Source organism: Scleropages formosus, chromosome 4 (assembly GCF_900964775.1).
Source record: "Scleropages formosus chromosome 4, fSclFor1.1, whole genome shotgun sequence".
Taxonomy (NCBI): Eukaryota; Metazoa; Chordata; class Actinopteri; order Osteoglossiformes; family Osteoglossidae; genus Scleropages; species Scleropages formosus.
Window position 1 is genome coordinate 30,273,164 of NC_041809.1, and position 26,184 is coordinate 30,299,347.

At 39.4% G+C, this 26,184-nt stretch overlaps 1 protein-coding gene across 1 annotated transcript; it reads left to right on the forward strand.

Annotated features, from left to right (window-relative positions):
- Nucleotides 1–265: 265 nt before the first annotated feature.
- On the forward strand, nt 266–25,478 carry LOC108934443 (plastin-3). The gene is made up of 16 exons (XM_018752286.2): nt 266–317; nt 13,853–13,962; nt 14,484–14,647; nt 16,865–16,994; nt 18,380–18,512; nt 18,618–18,699; nt 18,838–19,003; nt 19,504–19,646; nt 20,364–20,459; nt 21,381–21,576; nt 22,190–22,268; nt 22,507–22,624; nt 23,030–23,163; nt 23,649–23,772; nt 24,211–24,335; nt 25,150–25,478. The coding sequence occupies exons 2-16, from the start codon at nt 13,902–13,904 to the stop codon at nt 25,280–25,282; spliced, it is 1,884 nt and encodes a 627-aa protein (XP_018607802.2). The 5' UTR covers nt 266–317; nt 13,853–13,901; the 3' UTR covers nt 25,283–25,478.
- Nucleotides 25,479–26,184: the final 706 nt, after the last annotated feature.

Here is a 26,184-nt window from a genome sequence, read left to right on the forward strand (position 1 = left end):
TGTGTGAGCTCAAATACTGGAGGCTAATGAAGATTATTCAATTTCAAGAACAACAAATGTATACTGAGGCATGATGCAATACAAAGTGGAAGTAAAGTTTCTGTATTCCCATTTCTAGAGGCGGGCCACGAGTTCCACCCAAATTGACCATCTTTTGACCAATAGCAACACACGACTGACCCTCGATCCAATCAGAACTGCAGTGGGCGGACCCCATTGATCCCAATTTTTTACACGCGCTACTGGACGGAAAGGGGCAGTTCTGTTTTAAACCGAGACTTGGTTGTTAACGGAATTTTGGAAGCGGGGAAAGCGAAGTGAGTCCTAAACTTTACTTTTACTTGCGTTACTATGCACGATTTAAGTGAAATGTTTTTGTAGTAGTAACTTTGTAACATTTGGTTCTATCGATGCATGATTGCTAGCAAGATATCTTAGAAAATTTCCATGATTAGTGCAATGCTGACTTAGTGTTACACACACAGTGCAGTGAGTGTGTAGCTTGGAGCGAGCTGCGCAGCTGAGACGGTGTGGCGTTTGTTATCGACGTGTCAAAGTTGAAATATAGGTAAAAGAAATGTGGGCTTAGTAGTGTTTCTGTTGGATCACTGCATCGTCAGGAGGACTTGCTTGCACGCACGATCATGCCATGGCTGAGCCTAACTTTTCAGACTGTATTATTATTAATTATAAAGTTACGAAAGAACGTAGTATCAGCGTTTGTGAATACGCAGCCCGTCCCGTGTTGATTTGTGCAGTTTTATCGGTTTCATTGATGCCGTCGGCGATGTCACGAAATTGTCGACGGCAACGCTGTCCTGAAATTTTAGACCGTCACGCTGTGTGTGTATGTGTGTGTGTGTGTATAATATATATATATATATATATATATATATATATATATATATATATAAATTTATTTGCGCATATGCATGTTGCTGTGTTTAGCTGCGTATCTTTTTTTTTTTTTAAAAAGCTTGCCGACCCTCGGAGTCAGATTCGTTAATGTTCATACAGAGTTCGAATATCTCTTGAGTGAGTGGAAAGCATTCCTAAGCACCAAGAACAAAGCCAGTCGCGTCGGCACTCGGCCAGCACGCGATCGCGTCGCGTTGCGGGTGCGAGACGCGCTGCGTTGTGCGCATGGGCGGCGGGCGCGTGGCCCCAGCGGTGGAGCGAGGCTGCGATTTTCAGTATGGGAAAATATTCGAGAAATATGAGGTCATGTCTGACAGCAGAGGCAATTTACGTAGTCAGATACACCGAAGCAAGGCGTTGTGGACATTGTCCAGCACGAATGTTGTATTTGTGGCCGTTGAACTCATTTGATGTCATATTGTCCTGTAGAAAGACCCAATTTAGACATGATCATGATGGAGTGGCTTTTTTGCTAAGGACCCGTGTGTGAAAGTAATTAATTTTTTTTATTTTGGTGCTTTTCTCACGCACACATTTTGTATTTTCTGGTCTGTACAAGTTAGGCCATTTGAATTAGAAATATTGGGTCACTTATTACAGAAGAGTCATTGCGGAAATGAGACGCTGGCCTCGGCTTGTACATTAACAGTTGTGTGTGTCTCAGACAGTTAAATCCAAAGTACTCGACAGTTGTTTGTTTTAGAGAATGTTTTCCCCTTCTCCTTCAAATGGGTCAAATTCTGTGGAGTTCAGGTGAGCAGACCTCCATAACGTGCTTTCTTGCCCGACCAGTTTTTCAGGGCTGACAGATGACACCTTGAAGAAGACATCCTGTGTGTCTGGTGCAGCTGCAGTGTGTGTTTCTCTGACAGGTTAGCGGTGGGAAGTCCAAGGCCTCCCATTCCAGAAGAGCTGGTTCCGCAAAGTCCCCCCCCCTTGCAAAAGCAGAACTTCGGCAGGAAGCACCAGGCGTACGAGAACTTGACCGAGGTGGAACTTACCTTAAGCGGCTCAGGTTTTCTGTGTGCGTACGCGTTCGCCATTTCAGATTGTTCGAGGGGGGGAAAAAAAAATGCGCATGGATGTATCAGCTGTCAGCGTAAACGTGTTTTGTGAGCACAAAGCACCAGTTTCCACTTTGGTGGAGCCTAAGTAGGTGTTGAGAACTTGTTTTGGTCAGCTGAAAAAATGCTTTAGTGTCACAGGGAGATGTAGTCTGAAGTTTGGCTTGTATAGCTAGCAGTTTGCTGAGCCACGTGTTCCAAAAATGGAGGCCTTGACTTTTTTTTTTTTTTTTTTTTTTTTTTAACTGTGGTTTGGTAAGAATGACGGCATTGCTTTTTCACAATTGCAGTCTTTTGAGGAACAGCCCTTAAAAGGCATCTTTCTCTAGGTCAAGCGAAGAGGTGTGGACTTGTTTGGCCTGGATCTCACATCAGACAAACATCTAGAAAATCCTCAAATCTTTTTTTGACGTGCATATTTTTATCGGTCCGGATTAAGGAACTTACTCCTGAGCGTCACCGGAAGCACGCCGTCGGGGCTCAAACCAGAAGAAAGTAGTAGCAATCTATCAAGTCCGTATCTTTCAATGTTAAACCTACCTGCAGAAGGGCTTTGAATTATGCTCAGATAAAAGTGGCATTAAAGCTATTTTGACATTGCTTCTTTAATACAATACCTTGTCTTCTCTGTCTGCTTTCTGCAGGATATTTGGTTTAGGCCATATATAGTTGATAAAAGTCTAAGGATGTAGAGTAGGATGGTATTTCCACTTTGAGCTTTTATACTGTGAATTGGTTTTTAAAGTACATTCCTACATCTTCTAAATTTTTGAAGAAAATTAATTGTATGTACACAGTGCCACGTATACTAGCAAATTACTTGCTTCCAAGCTAAACTTCAGCCTATGTGATAGTTTCTTGGTTTAAAATAATCAGTGAAACAGATACATGCTTTATAAAGCATGTTTTGTAGATAAATTTAGAGCTGGAAAATGGAATGATAATTTTATGAACCTGGAATATAACTTTTATGACTGGGAGCTGTGATCATATGGAAATCGGTACTATTTTTGCGTGCTGCCACCCAGTTGGGTGTGTAGCAAGCTGCTTGTGTTTGGGCAGGTGTGATGCCAGTGCCGTAACCACATATGATCTTCATTTGACCATAAATATTGAGGAGTGATGTTCTTCTTTTTGTTTCTGGTCCTGTCTAGTACTGTTGCCCTGGGTTTTCTGTAATTCAGGATGTTTCTGAAAGGTGTCTTGATACTTGAAACCTGCTTTCGGTGCCATGGAAAGTTATTTCGCTCAGTAATTCTCCTGGAGAGATTCTGTTCTTCTTTATGGTGCTGTGTTAGGATTTTTAATATGTTTGTCAATTTAAATGAGCCTGAAGCTTACTTACCCATTTAATTTGGCCAAATATTTGAAAGGCTGATTAATTAAATCATATATTAAATATAAATATCTTTGGAAGGTATTACTTTACATACCCTGCTGTATAAGTTCTAACATTGTATCAGTTTAAAATGTGTAACCTTGTTCAAATGCCTATCGGTTCCGATGGTTGTAGTTTTACTTTGAATTAATGTAAATGCATGTAAATTATCAGGAAGGTGGCAGTTCATTTGTCACTAATATGCAGGTTATGCTGATTTGACATTTTGAATTGAAAAATAATTCTTATGGCTGAGACTGAACAGCATCGTTTTTGAAAAGAATTCTTTTTGTTGTACATCGTGTAGTACTTTCAGCTCATTCATGTGTTACAACTGTAGTAATTCTGGTCATACAGTGAGTATGTGGTGTTTATGGAGATGATCTAAACAAAGTTGAAACTGGCTGGAAGCTGATGAACTTCACAAATGCTTTCAGGACAAATTGGTCAACTTTTGGAATTTAGTGTCAGCTAAATATTCCATTGTGATAGTTGTATTTAGAGAAAAGCATCTGCCTGATGAATAATTGTGCATCAGACACTCAGCAGCACAAAATCCAAATTCAGTTATTGTAAATGTGAAGAAATAGCTTGTAAGTTGGACTCGTAGGGATGTTAAATGAAACTCTTTGTAAAGTCAAATTCTTTGAATTTGAATGGGCGTATTTGGGGGAAGATTGTATATGGCTGGGGCTCCCGAAATACTGGGAACTACTAACCTAAAAGTATATTTCCCATTCTATTCTGTATTGATTCATGTGTTCCCTACATCTAGTCCTGAAATTCCTATTTGATCATGTAGGACAGGAGGAGCTATGATCTTGTGCCAAATTTCTTAAAAAAAAAAAAAAAAAAAAAAAAATCAGTAATAGAAATTGTTATATGAAGGGACTGGGTGTGGGCATTACGTAATTCTTGCTGTCCCCTGTTATGTCTACAACAGGCTGGTCTGCAGGCCTCGTGACACACTTCCCGGGATAAGAGTCACAGGATAATTACAGTGTGCTTGTTTACTAATGATGCCTAAGGGTCACTTGAGGTTGAAAATTATCTTGGGGGAAGCCATGTCTTCTTACAGCACAGCAAGGGGTGTCCTACATATGGAGGATTATAGTGATTTAGAGACCCTAATTATCGTGATGATAAATCGCATTTTAGTAAAGGAGGTAATACATAATTGCCAATTTCTAAATACCCGTTTTCCGCTTTGTTTTAATATTACAAGAATACTGAAATTGCAGGCTTTTAGTACAATTTTAAATGATCTGAATATAAATATAATTACTAATGACAAAACACTAGTTGATTATTAATTACATTTTATATTCAGATAATTCTACTCAAACCTGTTATTTAAATAAAATCTATTATATCACCAGCAAATGAAATTTTAATGTGTTGCATGGCAGTTGGAAGTGTGTATACTGGATGTAGTAGATTTTGAATTTGTTGTATAGAACAGTTTTGTGTTTTAAACCATTGTTTTTTACGAACTGGAAGTGTTTATGTTCTGGTCTTTGTGTCATTAGTTCTCTCAGGGGTTTTGGGGGTTGTACTGCGATCGAGACTGGGACTGGGAGGAGGCCGGATATGATGAAAGAGCTTCTGGGACCGACGTCTGATCGTTCTTCATCCCCATTTAAGTCCACGTCCAGATAAATAGTTTTTCTTTTCTTCATTTTGAAAAGCTCAGGCAATATCTGTTGCCTTCTTTGAAGTGGGGATCCCTGAATTAAGGAATTAGTGGCAGAGTAAGCTTGACCATCTGGGGCTGTCTCCCTAGTAACTGGTGAGAGTGTCTCTGGAACCTCTGACAGTGCCACATGGAGACCTTTATAGGGACACAAGGATAGTAAACTCTTAGAGACAAGCTTTGCCAGCTAAGGTTTCAGTTTGTTTTAAGGAAGAAGTAATGTATTTAATTAAGAGTTTCTGTGAAGTCACCGAATTGAAATGTATGTAGGCACGCTCGTTTATTGAAGAGGCAAAACCAGCAAAATAATTTGTTTTTCAGAAGTCCTTTTCTTGTCTTTTATTTGTGTTTAACTTTTGAGTTTTCTTTAAATGACTAAAACATCAAGGAGTCCACACCATTGCGTCTTTTCTTTTAGTATAGCACATGGACTTGAGAGTGCACAGCTGCAGTGTAAGGAAAAGGCTAAATAGGTTTATAAAAATAGTGTAACTATAAAAGCATATAAAAAATACAAAGCCTAAATATACACATAAAACCAGTCCCTCCCAGTTGCACACAGTATGTGATGTAACTTCATTGGTTTCAGACATGCAAACTACACTCACCGGCTACTTTATTAGGTACACCTGTTGAACTGTTCGTGAACGCAATCACATGGCAGCATCTCAGTGCATTTAGGCATGTAGACATGGTCAAGGCGATCTGCAGAAGTTCAAACTGAGCATCAGAATGGGGAAGAAAGGTGATTTAAGTGACTTTGACGTGCCAGACCGGCTGGTCTGAGTATTTCAGAAACTGCTGATCTACTGGGATTTTAACACACAACCATCTCTAGGGTATACAGAGAATGGTCAGAAAAAGAGGAAAATATCCAGTGAGTAGCAGCTCTGTGGGCAAAAATGCCTTGTTGATATCAGAGGTCAGAGGAGAATGGCCAGACTGGTTTGAGCTGATGGAAAGGCAGCAGTAACTCAGATAACCCCTCGTTACGACCAAGGTATGCAGAAGAGCATCTCTGAACGCACAGCACGTCAAACCTTGAAGCAGATGGGCTACAGCAGCAGAAGACCACACCGGATGCCACTCCTGTCGGCTAAGAACAGGAAACTGAGGCTACAATTTGCACGGGCTCACCAAAATTGGACAATAGAAGATTGGAAAAATGTTGCCTGGCCTGAGTCTTGATTTTTGCTGCGACATTCAGATGTGAGGGTCAGAATTTGGCATAAACAACATGAAAGCATAAATCCGTCCTGCCTTGTATCAACGGTTCAGGCTGGTGGTGGTGGTGTAATGGTGTGGGGGTTATTTTCCTGGCACACTTTGGGCCCCTTAGTACCAATTGAGCATCGTTTAAATGCCACAGCTTACCTGAGTATTGTTGCTGACCATGTCCATCCCTTTATGACCACAGTGTACCCATCTTCTGATGGCTACTTCCAGCCGGATAACGCACCATGTCACAAAGCTCAAATCATCTGAAACTGGTTTCCTGAACATGAAAATGAGGTCACTATACTCAAATGGCCTCTGTAGTCACCAGATCTCATTTCAGTAGAGCACCTTTGGGATGTGGTGGAACGAGAGATTCGCTTCATGGATGTGCAGCCGACAAATCCGCAGCAACTGCTTGATGCTGTCATGTCAATATGGGCCAAAATCTCTGAGGAATGTTTCCAGCACCTTGTTGAGTCCATGCCATGAAGAATTAAGGCAGTTCTGAAGGCAAAAGGGGGTCCAACCCGGTACTAGTAAGGTGTACCTAATAAAGTGGTCGGTGAGCGTCTAAAATCTGTAATCCTGTCTTTGGTCATTCCCAGGGTTGTTCAGTGAACTGAAATGTGCTTGGAAAAAATGTCATATGAACTCCATTGTAGTCTGTCAGTTCTATACAAAGCCTTACGACATTTGTGTAGTTCTTTACATATTAGACAAGAAGGGAAACTATTGCTGACTGAAGGTGACAGCCTGTAGGAGGTGTACAAATTTTTTTTTTTTTTTTTTTAAATGTGTTAGACTCTGAGTTTGGAGATGAGCATCTACTAAATGATTAAATGTACATATAATGATGAGCTGTTATTACACTGGGGTAAGGTGTAAATGAAAAATGATGAAATGAATATGCTGTCACAAACAGAGAACATCCTTATTTTGTCACTGTGGAGCAAACAGCTGAGGCTTATAAGAATCAATTTATAAGGCATAATGGTGATACTGTGAATAGAAAACAGGGTGGATTGTGAAGGGAAGGGCTGGTCAGGGAGGGGCCTTAACAGTGTATGGTAAGTTCTTCTAATTATCTGTCCAGGAAAGTCATAGCAGAAGAGGTGGCGTGACAATTTTCCAGCTGGTTAGACTTGTCTGCTTACCTCAGAGAACCCCAAGATTTGTTTCGTCATTTCTTTTAAATGAAGAAACATGGAGTCCAGAGACAATTTATTGTTATTGTTGTGGCTGCTGGGAATAGTTTTACTAATATAGCAGCCATATTTTTTTACTGTAGCAGTTCAGGTTCAGTATTTTGGTGTAAACTTGATAAAATATGATGGCCCCTTTCAAGGACTTGAATGCAGTTTTCAGATTACAAGTCTGTGTGCAAAATTTCTATACTTCCTGGTTGCCTTAACGCTAAACACTTGTAAAGCCATATAAAACCTTCTGGTGTAACAGGGTCTGAATGTGCGTGTAGTGAGCATGGTTGGCCTCTTCTACTCTAAGCAAGATTTGCTTCCCACCTTCTCAAATTCTTGTGCTGTGACATACTATGTTCTGGAAGACACTTAAGCTTGGTTTTTTGTAGGATGCTATCAACTTTATCATGGCTTCACAGGATGAGTCTATGAATTTTGCAAGAATTCCAAGTTCAGCATCAAGGAAATTGGATATCAGCTGCTTACTGCTTTAAATTAAAGGGATTTGAGCTTATATTCTGCTAATGAAGGTGGGATAAGGTTAGACTGGCCAGGTCAACATAAAACACATTGCTTAATACCAGGATCTGAGAAGCAGATCAGGTTTAAGATGTAAGACCACAAATGTGCGTGAGAAAATCAGTGTTGGTCCACACGTTAGTTCAATTATAACATACTTCAGCTTTTCTATTATACTTGACTGGCAGTGACACACCCATATTTTCCATATGGCTTAGAAAAGAACATGACTAACCTTAGCGTGACTCAGATATGGAAACTACTGGCAGGCTGCGAGAGGTGGTTTAAGGAGTGATGATGCTGATGTGGAAGCAGTCATTTAACCTGTGAAGACCCTGATAATGGTGTCTCCCCCCCTTTCCAGTGGTCTGATGAAAATAAGGAAATAAGTGCATTCCATTGTTTAAATTTGCATAGGTAACAGTTTATGCAGTTGTCCAGACAAAAGCTGAATTCAATAGCTTCTGTTGGAAGCAGAACAGACTTTTGCATGAAAACTTGGTTAACAATAGAGTGCATTGCAGTGTGTTGTACTGCTGTTTGGATTTGCAGCATAGCCTGCATTAGCCAACCTTGTCTATGTATTAGATTTATTCTAGGTTTAGACACAGGCTGGCTGTCTTGTTGTCATCAATGGTTGTGCTGTTTCTAGCAGATTCTGCCTTTATATGTAGTTGTTCTCCCCTTCCCCTACTTCTTCTGAGAGATTAAGCCAAACCTGGAAAAATATATTATAAAAGATGGTATTGCCATCTGGGCACAACAACCATATTCTAGTGTTCGACTGAAAGGGCTTAAATAGGTGTGTGTGTGTGTGTGTGTGTGTGTGTGTGTGTGTGTGTGTGTGTGTGTGTGTGTGTGTGTGTGTTGACTGTAGTAGGGTGTTAAGGCTTGCTGTCGCTTCCGCTATGTGTAATTGCATAGTCTTGCACTCTTAGTATCAAAGATCTTTATAAATAAAGTAAGCTGTTCTCTCCCTAAAAGAACAAAATATTTGTGTTGTGGAATGTTTGCACTGCAGAAATGTTTCCTGTCTTGAAGGAAGTCAGGCATTACAGACGAGCCTCCTAGGAATAGTGAAATGATTTGGAACACAATAAGTGTGCTTGGAGTACTTACAAAAATTATGTGTAGTTTGTTTGTTTGTGTTCCTGCATGAGTTTTCACCCAAGAGATAACACTGTGATTTCAGTTAGTTTATTATTTGTGCATCTCCCCCCCTCTATATTTGATCTCTTGGTTAATTTATTGTTTACATGTGCACTGATATGTACTGGATTGGTATAGTTGCTGACATTGAAAAAATTGCAACCAAAAGAAAAAATGATACAGTACAAAGTTGTATTTTGCACAGCTGAAATTTAAACCAAACACACTTCTCAACTATAATGGCAATGTAACTCAGAAATGCTTAATGGAATGCATTGAGTTCACATTGTCTCCCTGTTTTTGTGTGGGTTTGCCTAGGGTGCTTTGTTTTCCCTCCCACAGTCCAAAGATGTTTTTTTGGTGAACTGAGGAGTCTGATTTGTCGTATGCATGAGATGTGGCTCTGCATTATAAATGAGTGAATTCTTACAGGGTGGTATTGTTACCTTGGACAATAAGGTCAGCTAAATACCGGTAATCTTATGTTTTTGTAGAAAAGCATCTGCGCACTGATTAAATGTAATGACAGTCCTCACCCAGTTTGATCCAAGATCCATCATTTTTTCCTGGCTCTCCATGTCTTAAAAATTACAGCCAGCACCCCTGTCCAAAATAATCTGGTTTTCTCATCTTGCTCCTTCTGTGTTCATGTTTTGCAATCCATCTAGTGTTACATCGACAGGTATTATCTGGTGGCGTTATCTGAGGAGACATTGGATGTCATACTTTTTCACCATCTGGATGCCTTGCTTCCCTTAATGTCATTTCATTTGGTGCGCTTATAGTTGGTATATGTCTGTTTAAAAAAAAAAAATAATTACACTACACTTAAGGAAGTAAACGCCTGGTCATAGTTGAAAGAGGTTTCATACAAGCTTAATTTGGAAGAGGAATGCTGGTCTTCTGGTTAATAACAGCTTTCTGCCAGCCTTCTGTTTTTCTAGAAAGTTACTTCATTGTGAATCACTGTTGTTAGTGTATAGCCATTATCTTTGTCTGCATTTTTGATGATAGTTCTTTACTAGGCTCTGCAGTTTTTTTTTTTTTTTTTTTTTTTGAAACTCCTCCTCCTCGTTGTAAATTAGTAATAATGATTAATCCTAAGTATGATTTTTATTTAATCAGTTGAAAGTAGGCCGCTGTGAATGTGAAAGTCATTCCAAGCATGACAGCTCATCAGGCTCACAGGAGGATGTCATGAGGAGAGTTGTTGCTGGAGGTAATGATCATTCCTGTAGAGCAGTAAGTCTCTTGTCTACATGCTAAAAAGGGAGCATGCCTGAGTAACCAAGCCCTAAATGCTTCAAATTTCTTTGTGGGTATTCAGCTTGATTTCATCAGACAGCTCTAGCAGTGAGTGGCCTGCCTGGCTTGGCTGCGTTGGACACTTTAGTTTTTATGGCCTCCGATCTCATCTAAAAGGACAAGTTATTTATGTAAAGTTTCCAAAATCATGCAAACTTCCCACCACACTGTTTACACCCTGAAGTTCATGTTATGCAAACTTGAATAAAACATCAATGCGTTATAAGTATATTGTAAAATTTTTGTGTGTGTTTAAATTGTATGACATTACAGTAGGGGGTGTGGTGATGCACTGGGGCCTGCTCTCTGGTGGGTCTGGGGTTCGAGTCACGCTTGGGGTGCCTTGTGATGGACTGGCGTCCCATCCTGGGTATGTCCCCTTGCACCCTGTGCTGCCAGGTTAGGCTCTGGTTTGCCATGACCCTGCTCAGGACAAGCGATTTCAGACTCTGTGTGTGTGTGTGTGTGTGTGTGTGTGTGTGTGTGTGTGTGTGTGTGAGAGAGACACTACATTATGTAATTTTTTTTTTTTTTTTTTTTTTTTTTTTTTTTTTTTGGTAAAGCCATAGATGTGTGTAAAACAAGCCTTTTTCCGATTTTTGACAGTGATTTTAATGCAATGAAGGTAGATCCTTATTTTGGTGTGTTTTTGAATCTTTTTCCCTAAGCACACACCGAACATGTAGTAAGAAATAAAAGCATCCTTCATATGACGAAGGCTCATTTTACCAAAATTAAGTTATGAGCAAATATAAATGACCATTATCAGCTATTACTTAGAAGTAACTTATGCATATTTTGCATTAAAAAGTCTCTTATCTTGGTGATGTGCACTGTGCAAGGAGAGCAGAATCCCCCTCACATGGCGCATTGCCTCTCCTGTTCATGTCAGTTGTCCGCTTGTAAGCATCTCTGCCTGTATCTGTATAATTCCCAAAGCAAAGCAATGTAAAGTTCTAAAAGTTTTGAATTCTGCAGAAAAGTATCATCATTATGAATGATTTTGTATGTGATTGTGTTTGTCATGATAAAAGTAACAAGAAGAAAAGGGCTTGAACCAGTGACTTGTGGATCACAAGCCGTTGTCTAGTTGAACCATTGCTATCGTATACAAAACCTATTTAACAAACGAAGGAATATCTCAAAACCTCTAAGCAGTTTAAAAAAAAGAAAAAAAGTGGCGCACACACAAAACACTGGAAGCTGAACTGTAGTTGTAATTAAGTGCACTTGAACTTTCTTCTCATATTTTACACTTCGTATAAGTTTTAGCCGTTGCAGCTGCTCCCCATTTGCCAGTTCCACCCTGCAGACGTGAGCTTGGCCCACTTCTTGCAGAGGAGGAAACATTGTGGTTTAAGGCTTATTTTATTTTAAATTTAACTTTACTTATTTTCAATGACTCATTTATAGTTCCGTGCATAACACTGTTGGTGTGCAGCAGGGTTCTTAACCAGCATTGTAGGAAGGGAGTGGAAACCTGTCGAGCTGCTCCTGAGTTCCCAGACCTCTGTTTCAGAACACACCCATTCGTACACTGTGGGTTCTAAGCAACTTGCAGCAGCAGCAGCAGAGGAAAACATTTTGGGCATGCCAAGGTCAAATGTAGTACTTTAATTAAATGTAAAGGTCGTTGGAGGGAGAAGGTGCGAAAGGTTGGTTTGCTGTTGCCGGACTAGTTTTCTTTGCGTCAGGAGTGTGCTTTGGGCTCGGTCGATAAGTGTTGCTGTGTTCTTGGTTTTTAAGAGTTGTGCCTGTGGTTTCTATAGCAAATAGCCAACATTTTTGGTTACAGCATAGCATGGCTATTTTGGTGCAAGAATATTTGCACAACTGAGTTGGAATTAAGTTGCTTTACGCTGTCGTCTGTGCTACCGTTCGTAGCCGTTTATGGGACTGGGGTTTATGATGGCAGGTTTTCAATCAAAACAAGGCTTTATTTAAAAGTAGAACTGACTTTGGAAATGTGGCACTGATAAGTACAAGCAAAGGGATGGCGAAAGGAGTGTGCCTTAAGCTGTGACCATTAATGTGAGTTGTGGACAAGTTTTTAGTGAAATGAGTGTAATTTTCACTGATGACAACTTGCTGGGAGATATTGATCTCCATCATCCTGCAGTTAGGTCTTTTCGGTGTAGATGTGTCACACGGGAAAATTACCTTAAACTGGGATTATTAATAGAAGTACTAGTATTACAGTCATTGATTAAAAATTTTGGTAGCGCTACAGTTGGAAATTTTTCATGAGTTATTGCTCACCACGGCTTGTTTTTTTAGGTGGCCTAGCTACTAGTAATTTTTTGGAAAATTACTGTTCTTTAAGCAGGTGCTGCCCCCCCTTTTCTGTGTTTAGGCTTATTTTTAATAATTGTTAGAAGTAACAGCAATACAACTTCCTACCATGACATTTTGTATCATGCTTGAGGTGTACTGGTATTTTTATTAAATCTGATTCTACAAGTTCTTGTAACTTCAATTTTAACAGACATTTTGACTAGTGGTTTTATGCATCTTTATTTCCTCTTTATAAATGAAGGGGTGGGGGCATTGCATGACACATTATTTCATTTTGGATATCTTTTACCTTTGGTACTATAATTCTTTCATGTCATTTCCAACCACTTGATGTGTTGGGACAAAAAATATATTGAAACCAAATTCATTCACCGTAACTAACTTGTTGTACACTTTGACTTGGTTGATTTGTTTATTCAAAAACATTTTATTTCAGATGTGTCTGATTAACATTGACAAGCTAAATTTATGTTTAGGTGGCCTTTGTTTAAATCTTATTCAGACTTTTCGTCAAGCCCCGGTAGAACTTCATATTTTGTATCAAATCTGATTCAGAAATGAATCTAATGGTTTTATCTGTAATAAAACTTAATATCGAAGTATAAGTCAAACATTCATATGACTGTTTATAGTGGTATGATAGATGAGCATTGAAAGGCCTCAGATAAGCACCAGTGAAATAATTCAAAATAATGTTCTGTGAAGTATAGTCTTATCACTGAAATATCTGTATTACTAGTATTTACATGTGCAATGTTAAACACAGTTTAGATTTACCCTGGATATGTATACCTATTCTGCCTGTAGTGTAACATTCAGGTTGAGTGTTTCACCATTGTCAGCATTAATCGAGAGCGGTGAAATTAGGACAGAACCATTTTGATATGGACCAGGGGTGGTATTCTTTTGTCCAATGGAATGACAGACTTGTATGTGACCAGGCTTTTTGTTCTGTTACACATTGTTTGAATAGCTGGTAGAATGCCTATTTAAGTTGTAATGTTTTGCAACCTTCTGTAATCTGGCAGCAAGGACAGTATGAAACAGTGATTGTGTGTCAGAGATGTTCTGTTGCAGTGGTAGTTTGCTGACTGACAGTTTTGTTTTGTTCGGTTAGGACAGACCCCACCTTTGGACTTTTTAAGCTGCAAGTTATCTCCTGGGAGATGGCAGGCAAGATCTCAAAGGATGAACTAGAAGAGCTACAGGAAGCCTTCAGAAAAGTGGGTAAGTGTCAGCCTGGTATGTGGAGTAGATTCTTTTTGGAGATGACAAGTGAAATTTCAGCCATTTAAGCAGTGAGTAACTCTTAGTTATTACCAGTAACCTGAATAGAAGAACTACGTTGGACCAATGGTAATGCTCACAAGATTTTGTGGGGGTGATGATAGTGTCGGTGTTAAAAAGCCAAGATGCAGTCGTTGTAAGGTAGGGAATTGCTATGAAAATGCAATGAGCCATCAGTGAACATAATGTAAAGTCTCTCAGGCCTACCTTTTTGAAGTGAATTTTTGAATATGAGAAAAGTGAAATACTATTGTGTAGGAGCCCAGGAATAATTTACGTTGGATTTAATGCGTATACACATTACTATACATTTCAACTGCCTTTGGAAAGGTATTTGTTTGCATAGTAAGTCTTGGTGGAATATGCACCCATAATTTGGTGGTAGTTCACCTTGTTATGTAACCATATGTTTGTGTTGCTGACAAAGATCACTGATTGAGATGGCTGCTTCTGCTTGACAGACCTTGACAACAATGGCTTCATCAGCGACTACGAACTTCATGACCTGTTTAAAGAAGCTAATTTGCCCTTGCCAGGATACAAGGTCAGGGAGATCATCCAAAAGCTGATGCTGGAGGGTGATCGCAACAAGGACAATAAGATCAGTTTTGATGAATTTGTTGCCGTAAGTAGACCTTGGAATGCGTTTATAGCTGCAATAATATATACATGCTTGTAACAAAGTCACTTTTACACAGACTTGTACAGCTGTAACCAGCAACAAGCACATGCTATACATTATTTCAAATGGATATTAAAACAAGGGTGAAGTTTCAGGGATGAAAGTGTTCTGATAGGCATAAAATTGCAGACAGGTTTTTGTATTTATAAAGTAGGACTTTCCAAGCCAGGCACAGTAATGCACACAGAGTCAAAGAGTACGTACACGTGCGCACACACACACACCAATTTGGGTATGGAATGAGATCAACCAGAGGCAATGCAACTTTCCAAATGCTTGCATGAGTAGTCTTCACATTCTCAGATTGGCACAGATTTGCCCCCCGATAATGATGAAAGCTCTTTTTTCTTTTTTTTTTTTTTCCTTTTTTTCTTTTTCTAGTTTGAGACAAAAGTGTGTACTTCTCCCCCAAATGTCTGATTCCATTGAACCTTTTTTGTGCAGAACTCTCATTTGCCTTCCAGCATTATATATTGCTTATACAAAAGTTAGGTTATTTGAATTCATTTGTTGAATGTTAATTTTTCTGGTCAAATTGGGTGAGTTCTTTTCCATTTTTGAAAACTGGGTGGATGTGTCAAAGGTAGCAATCCCTCCTACTTCCAATGCGATCTTGTGTAAATACTTCACAAATGACTGAAGTGTCTGAGGGGAAGTGCCAGTGTCTTTCAGCCGTTAATGTCCACACTGCAGCACACAGACATTCAGAAGCTGAAAATATTTTAAAAATTGTAATAATTTCCAGGCTCCCTGTTCTGTCAGCCTTTATATCCTCAGAATCTGACCACATTGCAGCTGTGCCATAAACCACTTTTTTTCCCTCCCTTCTATTTTTAACCTTTCATAGTGACTTACTGGAATGTTTCTAAATAAAACTAAATATTCACCATAGATAACTGGACTCGATGGTGGAAGATGGTAAAGGGTTTTTAATACAGTTGCATGAATATGATGTCTTGCGCTATTTTGTTTTATTGATGTATTAATAGGATGATGGTGCTTCAGAGCAAAATGTATATTTCATTAATATTGAATACTTCATTGTAAAACCACCAAGTACAAAGGAATATGTTAATTACAAGTATGTATGGGCCATAATGCTTGCAGGCATACATGTAGCAGAATGACATTATTTCTGCCTACTGTTTATCGTTGCTACCATCACTATTGCTGGTTCATTGTGGTTATATTTTAAATCATTTGGCTTTTTTGATTATAAATAATGCCCTTCCTGCATATTTCCATGAGAATATTTCAGACTAGAGGGGGGTGCGGTGGCGCAGTGGGTTGGACCACAGTCCTGCTCTCTGGTGGGTCTGGGGTTCGAGTCCCGCTTGGGGTGCCTTGCGACAGACTGGCATCCTGTCCTGGGTGTGTCCCCTCCCCCTCTGGCCTTACGCCCTGTGTTGCTGGATAGGCTCCGGTTCCCCCGCGACCCTGTATGGAGCAAGCGGTTCTGACAATGTGTGTGTGTGTATTTCAGACTACCTGTTCATTTGAATATTTGGTAGATGTCGCAGTGCAGCATGGCAACCTGTGCTGGTACCAGTTTTCCACAGACATCTGCTTTTTGTTGTACTGTGGCCACCAGCCAGGACTCCCTTCTGCATAGCAGTGTCCTTTGGTACAACATCGTGTTTGAAAATCTATTTTGGGATTTGTGTCATAATGTTACACAGTGTAATATTAAAGCCTATCAGTGTCATTTGTTTTGGTGAGGCTTGCCATTGTATCTAATATTCACTTATTAAATACCTTATTGATGTATGATTCCTGATTTTAAATGGTATCTTGTGAATTTAATGCCATGTTGGCCACCACCGTGCTCCCGGATTTCAATTCCCAACTCTGCCTCTTCAGAGAAGTTTTCACACGTCTGATGAAATAAACAACCAGAAGCAAACTCTAGATTTCTAATGAATAATTAGTTTTGCAGCTACTGGCTATGTGAAGTATGTCTGCAGGGGCAGCTGATGCCTTTCAGGCATGGCAAATTGGACAACCATTTCATTCACACTTCCTTTTCAATAATGTAGCAGAGTCAAGACTATGGACATGCCATCTAGATTTTTTTTTTTTTGGTCACATTCCTTGAGGTATGATTATTTCTTTGTGTCTGACCTCCGTTTTGCTCCTGTTCCCGCCTCATCCTCTCTGCAGATATTCCATGAACTACAGAGCAGCGATATTGCTAAAACTTTCCGGAAGGCCATCAACAGGAAGGAGGGTATCCTGGCCATTGGTGGCACCTCGGAACTGTCTAGCGAGGGCACACAGCATTCGTTCTCAGGTGAGCTTTTGGCTCAGTGCCAGTCAGCACTCCAACCTCAGGTAATGTGCAGACACTTAAAAATTTATCAGCAGAGTCCCTTATCTGCTGGATTTATCTTGACACTAACAGGTTGTTAGTATTTTTATGTGCTTGGAAACGTTTTCAATTTTTAATGGTAACATTCAGAGGATGCAGACTGATGGCCTTGGTTGAGTATGAAAGTGCTTCTCCTGCAACTTTAAGCTATTAATGATACATTAGTTCCTGTTCTGTCTGCAGACACACTTACCCAGGGAGATGGAGGTACTACCTCACCTGTTGTGTGCTGTAGAAAGGCTGTGTAATGTACAGTAAATCATGACCATGGTTCTTAATGTGGAGTAGTAAAACATGGCTAGATGGGCAGTGTAACTCAGTGATATGTGCCCTGACCCTGGTATCCAGAGATGATTTGTTTATGAAGACACATCCTTAAGGTGGGATTTTGGGTACCTAGTCTCTGAAAACGTGTGGGCTAAGGCCACCTGGCTTTTACCAAATTGTCTTGATCGATATTTATATAGTGTAGTATTATGCAATAATTGTTGATTTTTTTATTTCCCCCCCCCCTTCTCCCCCATTTAAATTTTTGTGTATTAGTTTTACCAGAGATATAAGCAGAATAAATCACTTCAGGTTACAGGGCTAGTAGGATATACAGCAATGCGTCCCTGAAAAACTCCCTATAAGATGAATTCTTGTGACTGGAAGATATGATTACCAGGTCATGTTCAGAACTGCTTTTCAGTAATATGGATTGTAAGTAAAGATAGCTTCCGAACACCCCTCATTTTGCAGTCACACCACAGGAGGATACTGCAACACATGCGAAACTCTGTTTACGCATTGATTCAACCTTTAGTGCCAAAAAACCAATAATGGCCATGAGAAATCAATAAAATCAGTGCACTTGAATTTGCTGTCAGTGAAAAGCTGACATGATTTGGAGAAATGAAATGGGCCAAAGGTCAAAAGCACTTCTCAGCTATAGGGAAATATGCAAAATCCAAATGTGATTCTTCTAAATGGTGAGAAATGCCTCAAGCTTACGTAGGAGTATTAAACGAAACCTAATTCTCCTAACTCAGTTGGGCATATCTTAGGTATGACTGTTGCGTTCTAGGGTGATGGCATAGCTTTGTGTCATCACGACTTCTTTGTGCATCAGTCAAAGTTCGTTACTTTATGTAGTATTCAGTAGAATTTTATTTTCTTCTTCAACTCATGCAACTACCATTGGCAGTTGATCAGATCTTGATTTGTTCTTAGTTCATGGTCTTTTAGTTTGCTGGGCAGTTACTAGTGTAACATGTTAAGCTTTCTAGAGATACTGCTGGCTGTGAAACATTTTATCTTTCTTGCAGAGGAAGAGCGGTATGCCTTTGTGAACTGGATTAACAAGGCCCTGGAGAATGACCCAGACTGCAAGCATGTGTTGCCCATGGACCCCAACAATGACTCACTTTTCAAAGCTGTAGGAGATGGCATTGTGCTCTGGTGAGTTTCCATTAATCTCCTGACTAATCAATATGCCATACTTCAGTTGCCTATAAATATTGCTTTCAAACTGTTTTCTGGTTTCATTTTTTGTGTTCACTTCAGTAAGATGATCAACCTCTCGGTACCTGATACAATCGATGAGAGAACAATAAATAAGAAGAAGCTGACTCCTTTCACAGCCCAGGTGAGTTTTTGCAATGGTCTCATAGAAACACAGTATTGATTCTGTGCTTTGTGTGTTGTCCTAGGCTTCAGTGTTTAGGTTTTAAATTTGGAATAAATCTGATTTTAAAAAAAAATCCATGTTTCCAATACCACGCAGGAAAACTTAAACCTCGCCTTAAATTCCGCCTCCGCTATTGGCTGCCATGTGGTCAACATCGGAGCCCTGGATCTACGGGAAGGAAAGCCTCACCTTGTACTTGGTCTGCTCTGGCAGATCATCAAGATTGGTTTGTTTGCAGACATTGAGTTGAGCAGGAACGAAGGTACAGTACCTTCCTTTTGCCTATTGCTTTGATTGCCAGGTTTGTCGCTGGTCATGATGCCAATGCTGATTGGCCTTTGTAGAAATATTAATGGGACAGAAACAAAAAGTAGCATATTGGCGATTTAAGCAGCCTTAAGAAGTTAGTAGTGGACATACCAAGTCTTACTAACACCAGAAATCATTGCACAATATATATGCATGTTCACAACAATACCATCAGCATCCATAGTAAATCAGTCTAGTGTCTTTGTGATCTCAGATGGTACGGCCCATAGTTCCTTTCACTTATTTAAATCAACTTTAGTATTTTATAGTGCTCTCCATGTTTAAATCAGTGACTACTATGATATTTGCCCGTTTTCAACTGAAGGATGGGTTTTGCAGCAGCGCTGCTAGCTCATTATATAATCTAGCAAGGGGGGCAGTCATAAATGTTTTGTGATTGGGTATAAATGTTGGATGACTAAGTTAGTGAATTGCTATTGCTTGGTTATGCAGCACTGGCAGCTTTGCTCAGAGAAGGGGAGACACTGGAGGACTTGATGAAATTGTCCCCGGAGGAGCTCCTGCTGCGCTGGGCCAACTTCCACCTGGAGAATGCTGGTTATAAAAAGATCAACAACTTTAGCTCTGACATCAAAGTAAGAATCTGTATTGGTGCTTGACCGTTAAAGGGCATTTTAACTTGATATGATTTTCAGATTCCTTTTGATAATTCAGTTCTTTGAAATATAATCCTAGATAACATAGAGATTTACCTAAACACAATAGCTGAAGTGCTGCTGAACTGCAAAATCAAACTTATCTTACTTATCCTACTGGACCATCTACTTTTTGTTTTACCTTTATCCACTTTAATTTATGTGGAGCCAGTGTAGCTCTGATAAGTCTGAGGTGTGTTACAACCCATGAGCTAATTGCTTCAGCGAATCACCTCCACATTTATATAGTAGATACTTAAATTCAAACTTTCACATTATGATAATATGTAGTGTTTGGTCTTTAATTTATTAAGCTTCATTTTTTGTCATCTTGTTTAACTCCCTTTATTTAATGTTCTGTCTTTGGAATCTCCTGATGTTTTTAGTTATTGTTACAACGTAGCAGTTATGATGTGAAATATCTAATTGTCTTTGTGCACTAGCTTTCAGATGATTCTAACTGCTGGTATGTTGATTTTAAAAATCTGCAGTTTTTAAAAAATGGGTATCACACAAATGATTAAATATTTAATGAGCCTAATTGATTTTTGATAGTTTCATGCTCTTTTCAGTGTCAGTGCAAGTTTTTGTTTTCCTCACTACAGAATTTTGTGTTGCATCATAGCAATAATGGTTCTTTGCTTGCTATCATTTAAGGACTCCAGGGCCTACTTTCACCTCCTGAACCAGATAGCCCCAAAAGGCGTGAAAGAAGATGAGCCTTGCATTGACATTAACATGTCTGGGTTCAATGTAAGTGTATCCATTGCATAACATCTTTAGCAGAAACACTTATATTGAAAAGCTCCTGAGGGTGAAGATACCTTGGATGAATGACTACAATAAACCCATAGCAAAACCATTTTGACAAAAGAGGGACTTACTATATTTGAGAATGATGAACTGATTACCGTTATGAGGAATAGGTTTTGTCTGTAGTTAAGACCTGTGGCACGAGGAACATTGAACTTTTGTATACTGTTATGCGTGAGAACCTTCTGCAGATGAATCACAGAAATACTGCCAGACATCCATATACTCAATTCGTACAAGTAGTCTCAGCCATTAAAGGGAGAAGAAAGAATGTTAAAAATATCTAGGCACCCTGAAAATTGCAATGATGGAACATTGATGCTATGATGTCTAATGACCATCTGTCCCTGAGTCACATGTTCCAGATTATGATGGAAAAAGAACTTCAGCCATTACATCAGTTATCATATGTGGATATCGGTTATTTTGCACATTCAGCTTTGACTTGTATCTCAGACAAATCCACTTCCAATGTAAATACACTTATTTTCAGTAAGCTTTAATTATTGTACATTTACTTGAAGGCTTTAATTCTCTTTACTACTTGAGTTTAGGTTCTCATGTTTGGTTTTATGGAAGCAAAACTTCACTCCCATCATTTTAAGAATATAATGTTGATGTATATCAATACTGAAGAACAGCTTAGTCCAGTTGAATCAATTTAAATGTCAGAATACTTTGCATTTATTAAAATCAAATTCTTTTCCTAAAAATTACTCAACAGTTCATGAAAATGTAACGCTGATTTGAGAATTACTCTGAGGCCTAGCATTTTTGCTTTGTTCCCTACTTCTTTTTAGTGCATCAGTATGATAAGCTGTGTAAGTGATTTTAACTTCTGCCCATTTCTGAATTGTGCAGGAGAAGGATGACCTGAGAAGAGCGGAGAGCATGCTACAACAGGCGGACAGGCTCGGCTGCCGGCAGTTTGTCACCCCTGCTGACGTTGTCAGCGGTAATCCCAAACTGAACCTGGCATTTGTTGCTAACCTCTTCAACAAGTACCCTGCCCTGACTAAGCCTGAGAACCAAGACATAGACTGGGGACTCTTAGAAGGTGAGCACGGAGGAGAGATGCCTCATGATATTAACTTCCTGGTGTGGATAGTCATCACAGTCACATGTACCTCACTTGTCATTGCTAGCATTAGACAGCCCTCAGTTTTCTCAGTCACAACTGATCAGTGCATACAGTTGCTATCTGCAAATGTTTTTTGTGGGGGGAAAAAAAAGAAAATATATATATATTTTCTAACTTTTGATATTTTTTTTAAAATAAATAGTGATTAGAGAACATAGTTCCATGAAGGTGCAGTTTCTGTACGTTTTTGTTCAACTTGTTTAATTTAGGGGCAGCTAGAAATTCCACTGAATAACTCAGCAGTTCTTATTAAATACCCTTATCGCTGATAGTGGCTCAGCATAGCAGATCTTTGATCTCCAGTGGCATGTGTCTGTGCAGTACATGTTATCACTTAATCTTTTATGTAAATATGTTCCTAAAACTTAATATAAACATAGAGTAATGTAAATTGTACTAATGTCTCCAAGTTGCACATGTGTATTGTTCAAAAAATGTGCCTGTTTTCCTTTTTAATAACTTCTCATTAATGGGAGTATTGATCAGACATGCCCTCATTTGTCATGTTGCCCTTTTAATTTTTCTCCAGGTGAGACACGGGAGGAGAGGACCTTCCGTAATTGGATGAACTCCCTGGGAGTTAACCCTCATGTCAACCATCTTTACGGGTACGTTCTTATACTGCTCTTAACATAGTTTTTCTGTTTTGTATTAGAGATTCTTTTCCAAGGTAGCTAAATTATAGGACAGCCTAACAAAGGAAAAAATGAAGTTGAAATAACAATATTTGATTTTTCAGTAGTCTCCCCCCCCTCCTCTCTAGTGGAGCATTATGCCACGCAGTTCTCTTATGTCGTGGTCCATAGCCAGGGTGGTGATTTATAGTTGTGCTTTTTTTGTTTACAGCGATCTGCAGGATGCCCTGGTCATCCTGCAGCTATATGAGAAAATCAAGGTTCCTGTTGACTGGAATAATAAAGTGAATAAACCACCATATCCTAAAATTGGGACTAATATGAAAAAGGTAAAAAAAAAAATTTGTTCCTCATGTGTACATATATTGCATGGCATATTGGAAAGAAACAATTCTAATTGAAACGCAGATTGCGTACTGGTAAAGAACACGGAACATTACAGATTTATGTCTTGGGAGAGGAGGGCCCTGCTGGTGTGCCCTTGAACTATTTTTCTTTATTCCAGTAAAACACCTAGTAGCATAAATGACTGCATAAAAATAAGCAGAAACAATGCTACAAATATATAGTTTTACTGTGTAGATACCAGTAGATGGGTTTTATGTGGTGAAAACAGGCATTTATTTCTACATCATCTTTCTGAAACAAGCTCAAGCTATACAAACCAAAGTTTTCTGTGCTTGAATGGCTTGCAAATGACTTGTTGACCCTCACACCATCTCGCTTCTGAACAGCTGGAGAACTGCAACTACGCAGTGGAGCTAGGAAAGAACGAGGCCAAGTTCTCCCTTGTTGGTATCGGTGGACAGGATCTCAATGATGGCAATGCTACACTGACACTGGCCCTGGTCTGGCAGCTAATGAGGAGGTCAGGGGAAATGTCTTCACTCACTCTCACACACACACACACATCTGAAACCGCTTGTCCCATACGGGGTCACGGGGAACCGGAGCCTAACCCGGTAACACAAGGCGATAGGCCAGAGGGGGAGGGGACACACCCAGGATGGGATGCCAGTCTGTCACAAGGCACCCCAAGCAGGACTCGAACGCCAGACCCACCAGAGAGCAGAACCCGGTCCAACCCGCTGCGCCCCTCCCCAAACGGAATATTGAAAGACTATTTGTTCTGCTAAATGTAGTATTAAAAAAAAAAAACTACCAGGGCAACTTTGCAGATTTGTGACAAACCTGTTTGTTTTGTGTCAGGTCTTTTTGAGAATTTACATACCATTCTGACAATTTTCTGAAGTAATTTAATGCAAGTATCTTTTTTTTTTTTTTTTTTTTTTTCCTCCCAAGCAAAATTCACGTGTAATTGTTCAATTCATTTTTCTTTTTTTGTGTTTACAGATATACTTTAAATGTTTTGGAGGACCTTGGAGATGGACAGAAAGTTAATGATGACATTATAGTTAATTGGGTCAACAAGACTTTGTCCAACGCAGGCAAAAAAACAAAAATCACAAACTTCAAGGTTAGTTGTTAGTCTGTGTAATTCAGTTTTAGTAAGTTTTTGTAGGGTTGTGTATCTGCCTGTATGTCCAGTATTGCTTTTCTTAATTTTTAGTAAACTCTTAGCAAGTCAGGATTGCTGTGAACCCAGGTAAAATGGGACATAAGGTTGAACACACCTAGGAAAGGATAACAAACCACTTTGTTGCACTTCAGCAGCAGATACAAGTACACTGTCTCCTGAGCTAATGAACATAATTGGGGCCGGAAGTCTGTCTGTAACCCAGTTGGTTCATAAAGTCACTTTTACCACATCATCTTCATACACACGCTGCAAGTTCTATTGGGGGCGGGACTTGTTACTTTGAAGAAAAGCATCAACTCGGTAGGGGGAAAAAAAATGTAGATGCACAATGAAGCCAGCATCTATGTGTGTATGATTCTTATGTCTGACCACTAGGACAAAGAGATCAGCTCAAGTCTGCCAGTGTTAGACTTGATTGATGCCATTCAGCCGGGGAGCATCAGCTATGACCTGGTGAAGACGGGCAGGCTGTCTGAGGATGACAAGCTGGAGAATGCCAAGTGAGTACTATTGACACATCGTCTAGCAGCAGATCATTTACTTCTCGGTGTGTGGGTCTATCAGATGTGATCCATCAGTTTTTCTTGCTGCAGGAAGAAATGGCGCGTGACGCTTTGTAGTAGAATAAGATTGTCAGTTGAGTCCAGATTTGAACACTCATGTTAAATCTTTTAATTTGTGTTAATCAGAGTATTTATATTTTAACATGGTGCTGTTTTCCCCCCATGTATTTTTATGAAATTCGCTGAAGTATTACATACATACATGGATAAATCTTTCAAATATTCATCTATTTTTCCCTTCATGTGAGAATACACATGGGTAGGATATTATTCTTAAGGGTTTCATTTGCATTACATTCATTAGCAGATGCTTTTCTCCAAAGCGACTTGCAATGAACATTATGTAGTGTTATCAGTCCACACACCTTATTCACCATGGTGACTTACACTGCTAGATACACTACTTACAATTTGTCAATCATCCATACATACATCAGTGGAACACACTCTGTCACTCACACATTATGGGGTGCACCTGAACAGCATGTCTTTGGACTGTGGGAGGAAACCCACACAGACATGGGGAGAACATGCAAGCTCCATGCAGACTGAGTGGGGATCGAAACCACAGCAGCGCTGCTCCCTGTTGCACTGTGCTGTTTCTTCTACTTTGCAGTATGTAAATCTAAAGGGAAAACTTTTCATCACATTAAAGGAAGCTTTGGATATCTAATGTACATATTGTGGATATCTCTCAACTTCAGTTAAGTTATATACACGTGTTCCTCTAATCCCCTCACCTGCTCTGTAGGTATGCAGTTTCCATGGCTCGAAAAATAGGAGCTCGTGTTTACGCCCTTCCAGAGGACCTGGTGGAAGTCAAACCCAAAATGGTGATGACTGTGTTTGCCTGCTTAATGGGCCGAGGAATGAAGAAAGTGTAACTCCATTGCCCTGCTGTCACCTCAAAGCCAAATGTGCCGCTCATAAGCCATTTGCTGGATAAACGGCTTCTGTGCATTGAAAAATATCAAAGGCCTTTCGCTACAGAGACCTTTCAGTTTTCGTTACATCCTTTTTTTTTTTTTTTTTTAAATGGCATCTTTCATTTTAGTTTTATGCGGAATTCTTACGTTTTTGGATTGAATAACTATTCTCTTAAATTTTTTTTTTTTTTTTTTTTTAAAAAGCGTCAGTTCTCAAGACTTGCCATGCCAATAGGTGTGGTCTAGCATTACAAAGGTATGTTGTGGAACATAAGAAACCAAAAATTGACTGGATAAATAATAGCTTGAATTCCAGGGTCTTCATCTGTTTTATAAAGCATGTAAAATGTATTTCAGTAGTTTTCTGACCTAAATCTTTCTGTAGACTACATCTCTAGACTTGAGGCTGCTGTTGCGCAATTTTACTGAGAAATGTTTAAGAATATCACCTCAAGTTTGTTTTTAGGCTGGATTATTTTCAATTTATTGACAGCAAAACTGTTCTATGCACATAGTTGTTCTGTTACAGCTCTAATTACAGTATTTTAAAATTGATGTACAGGAACTTTTTTTTTTCCTCCATGACAAGACTGGAAATAGGTGATTTTGGGGGCTCTGGACTGCTCAAAAGACCAAAATAATTCATTCACAACCTGTAATGATGTGCGAAGGTACAGTTTGAAATGCGTTCAGTTGGTAACATTACATTAAATAGAAGGTGTTTGCATTGAAGCTCCCAAGAATCCTTTGTAAATTTAACTTGGTTCTTGGGTATTTGTTTGAACTATCAGTTATATTTGACATGTCTAGGCTTGGGGTTAATTCTCTGCATGTGTGATGAATCTGAGAGAAGTGGAGGT

Coding starts and splice junctions, on each gene's coding strand:
- LOC108934443 (XM_018752286.2), top strand. CDS start 13,902: ATGGCAGGCAAGATCTCAAAGGATGAACTAGAAGAGCTACAGGAAGCC. Junction 21,577..22,189: donor AGACTGGGGACTCTTAGAAG/GTGAGCACGGAG, acceptor ATTTTTCTCCAG/GTGAGACACGGGAGGAGAGG. Junction 22,269..22,506: donor CATGTCAACCATCTTTACGG/GTACGTTCTTAT, acceptor TTTTGTTTACAG/CGATCTGCAGGATGCCCTGG.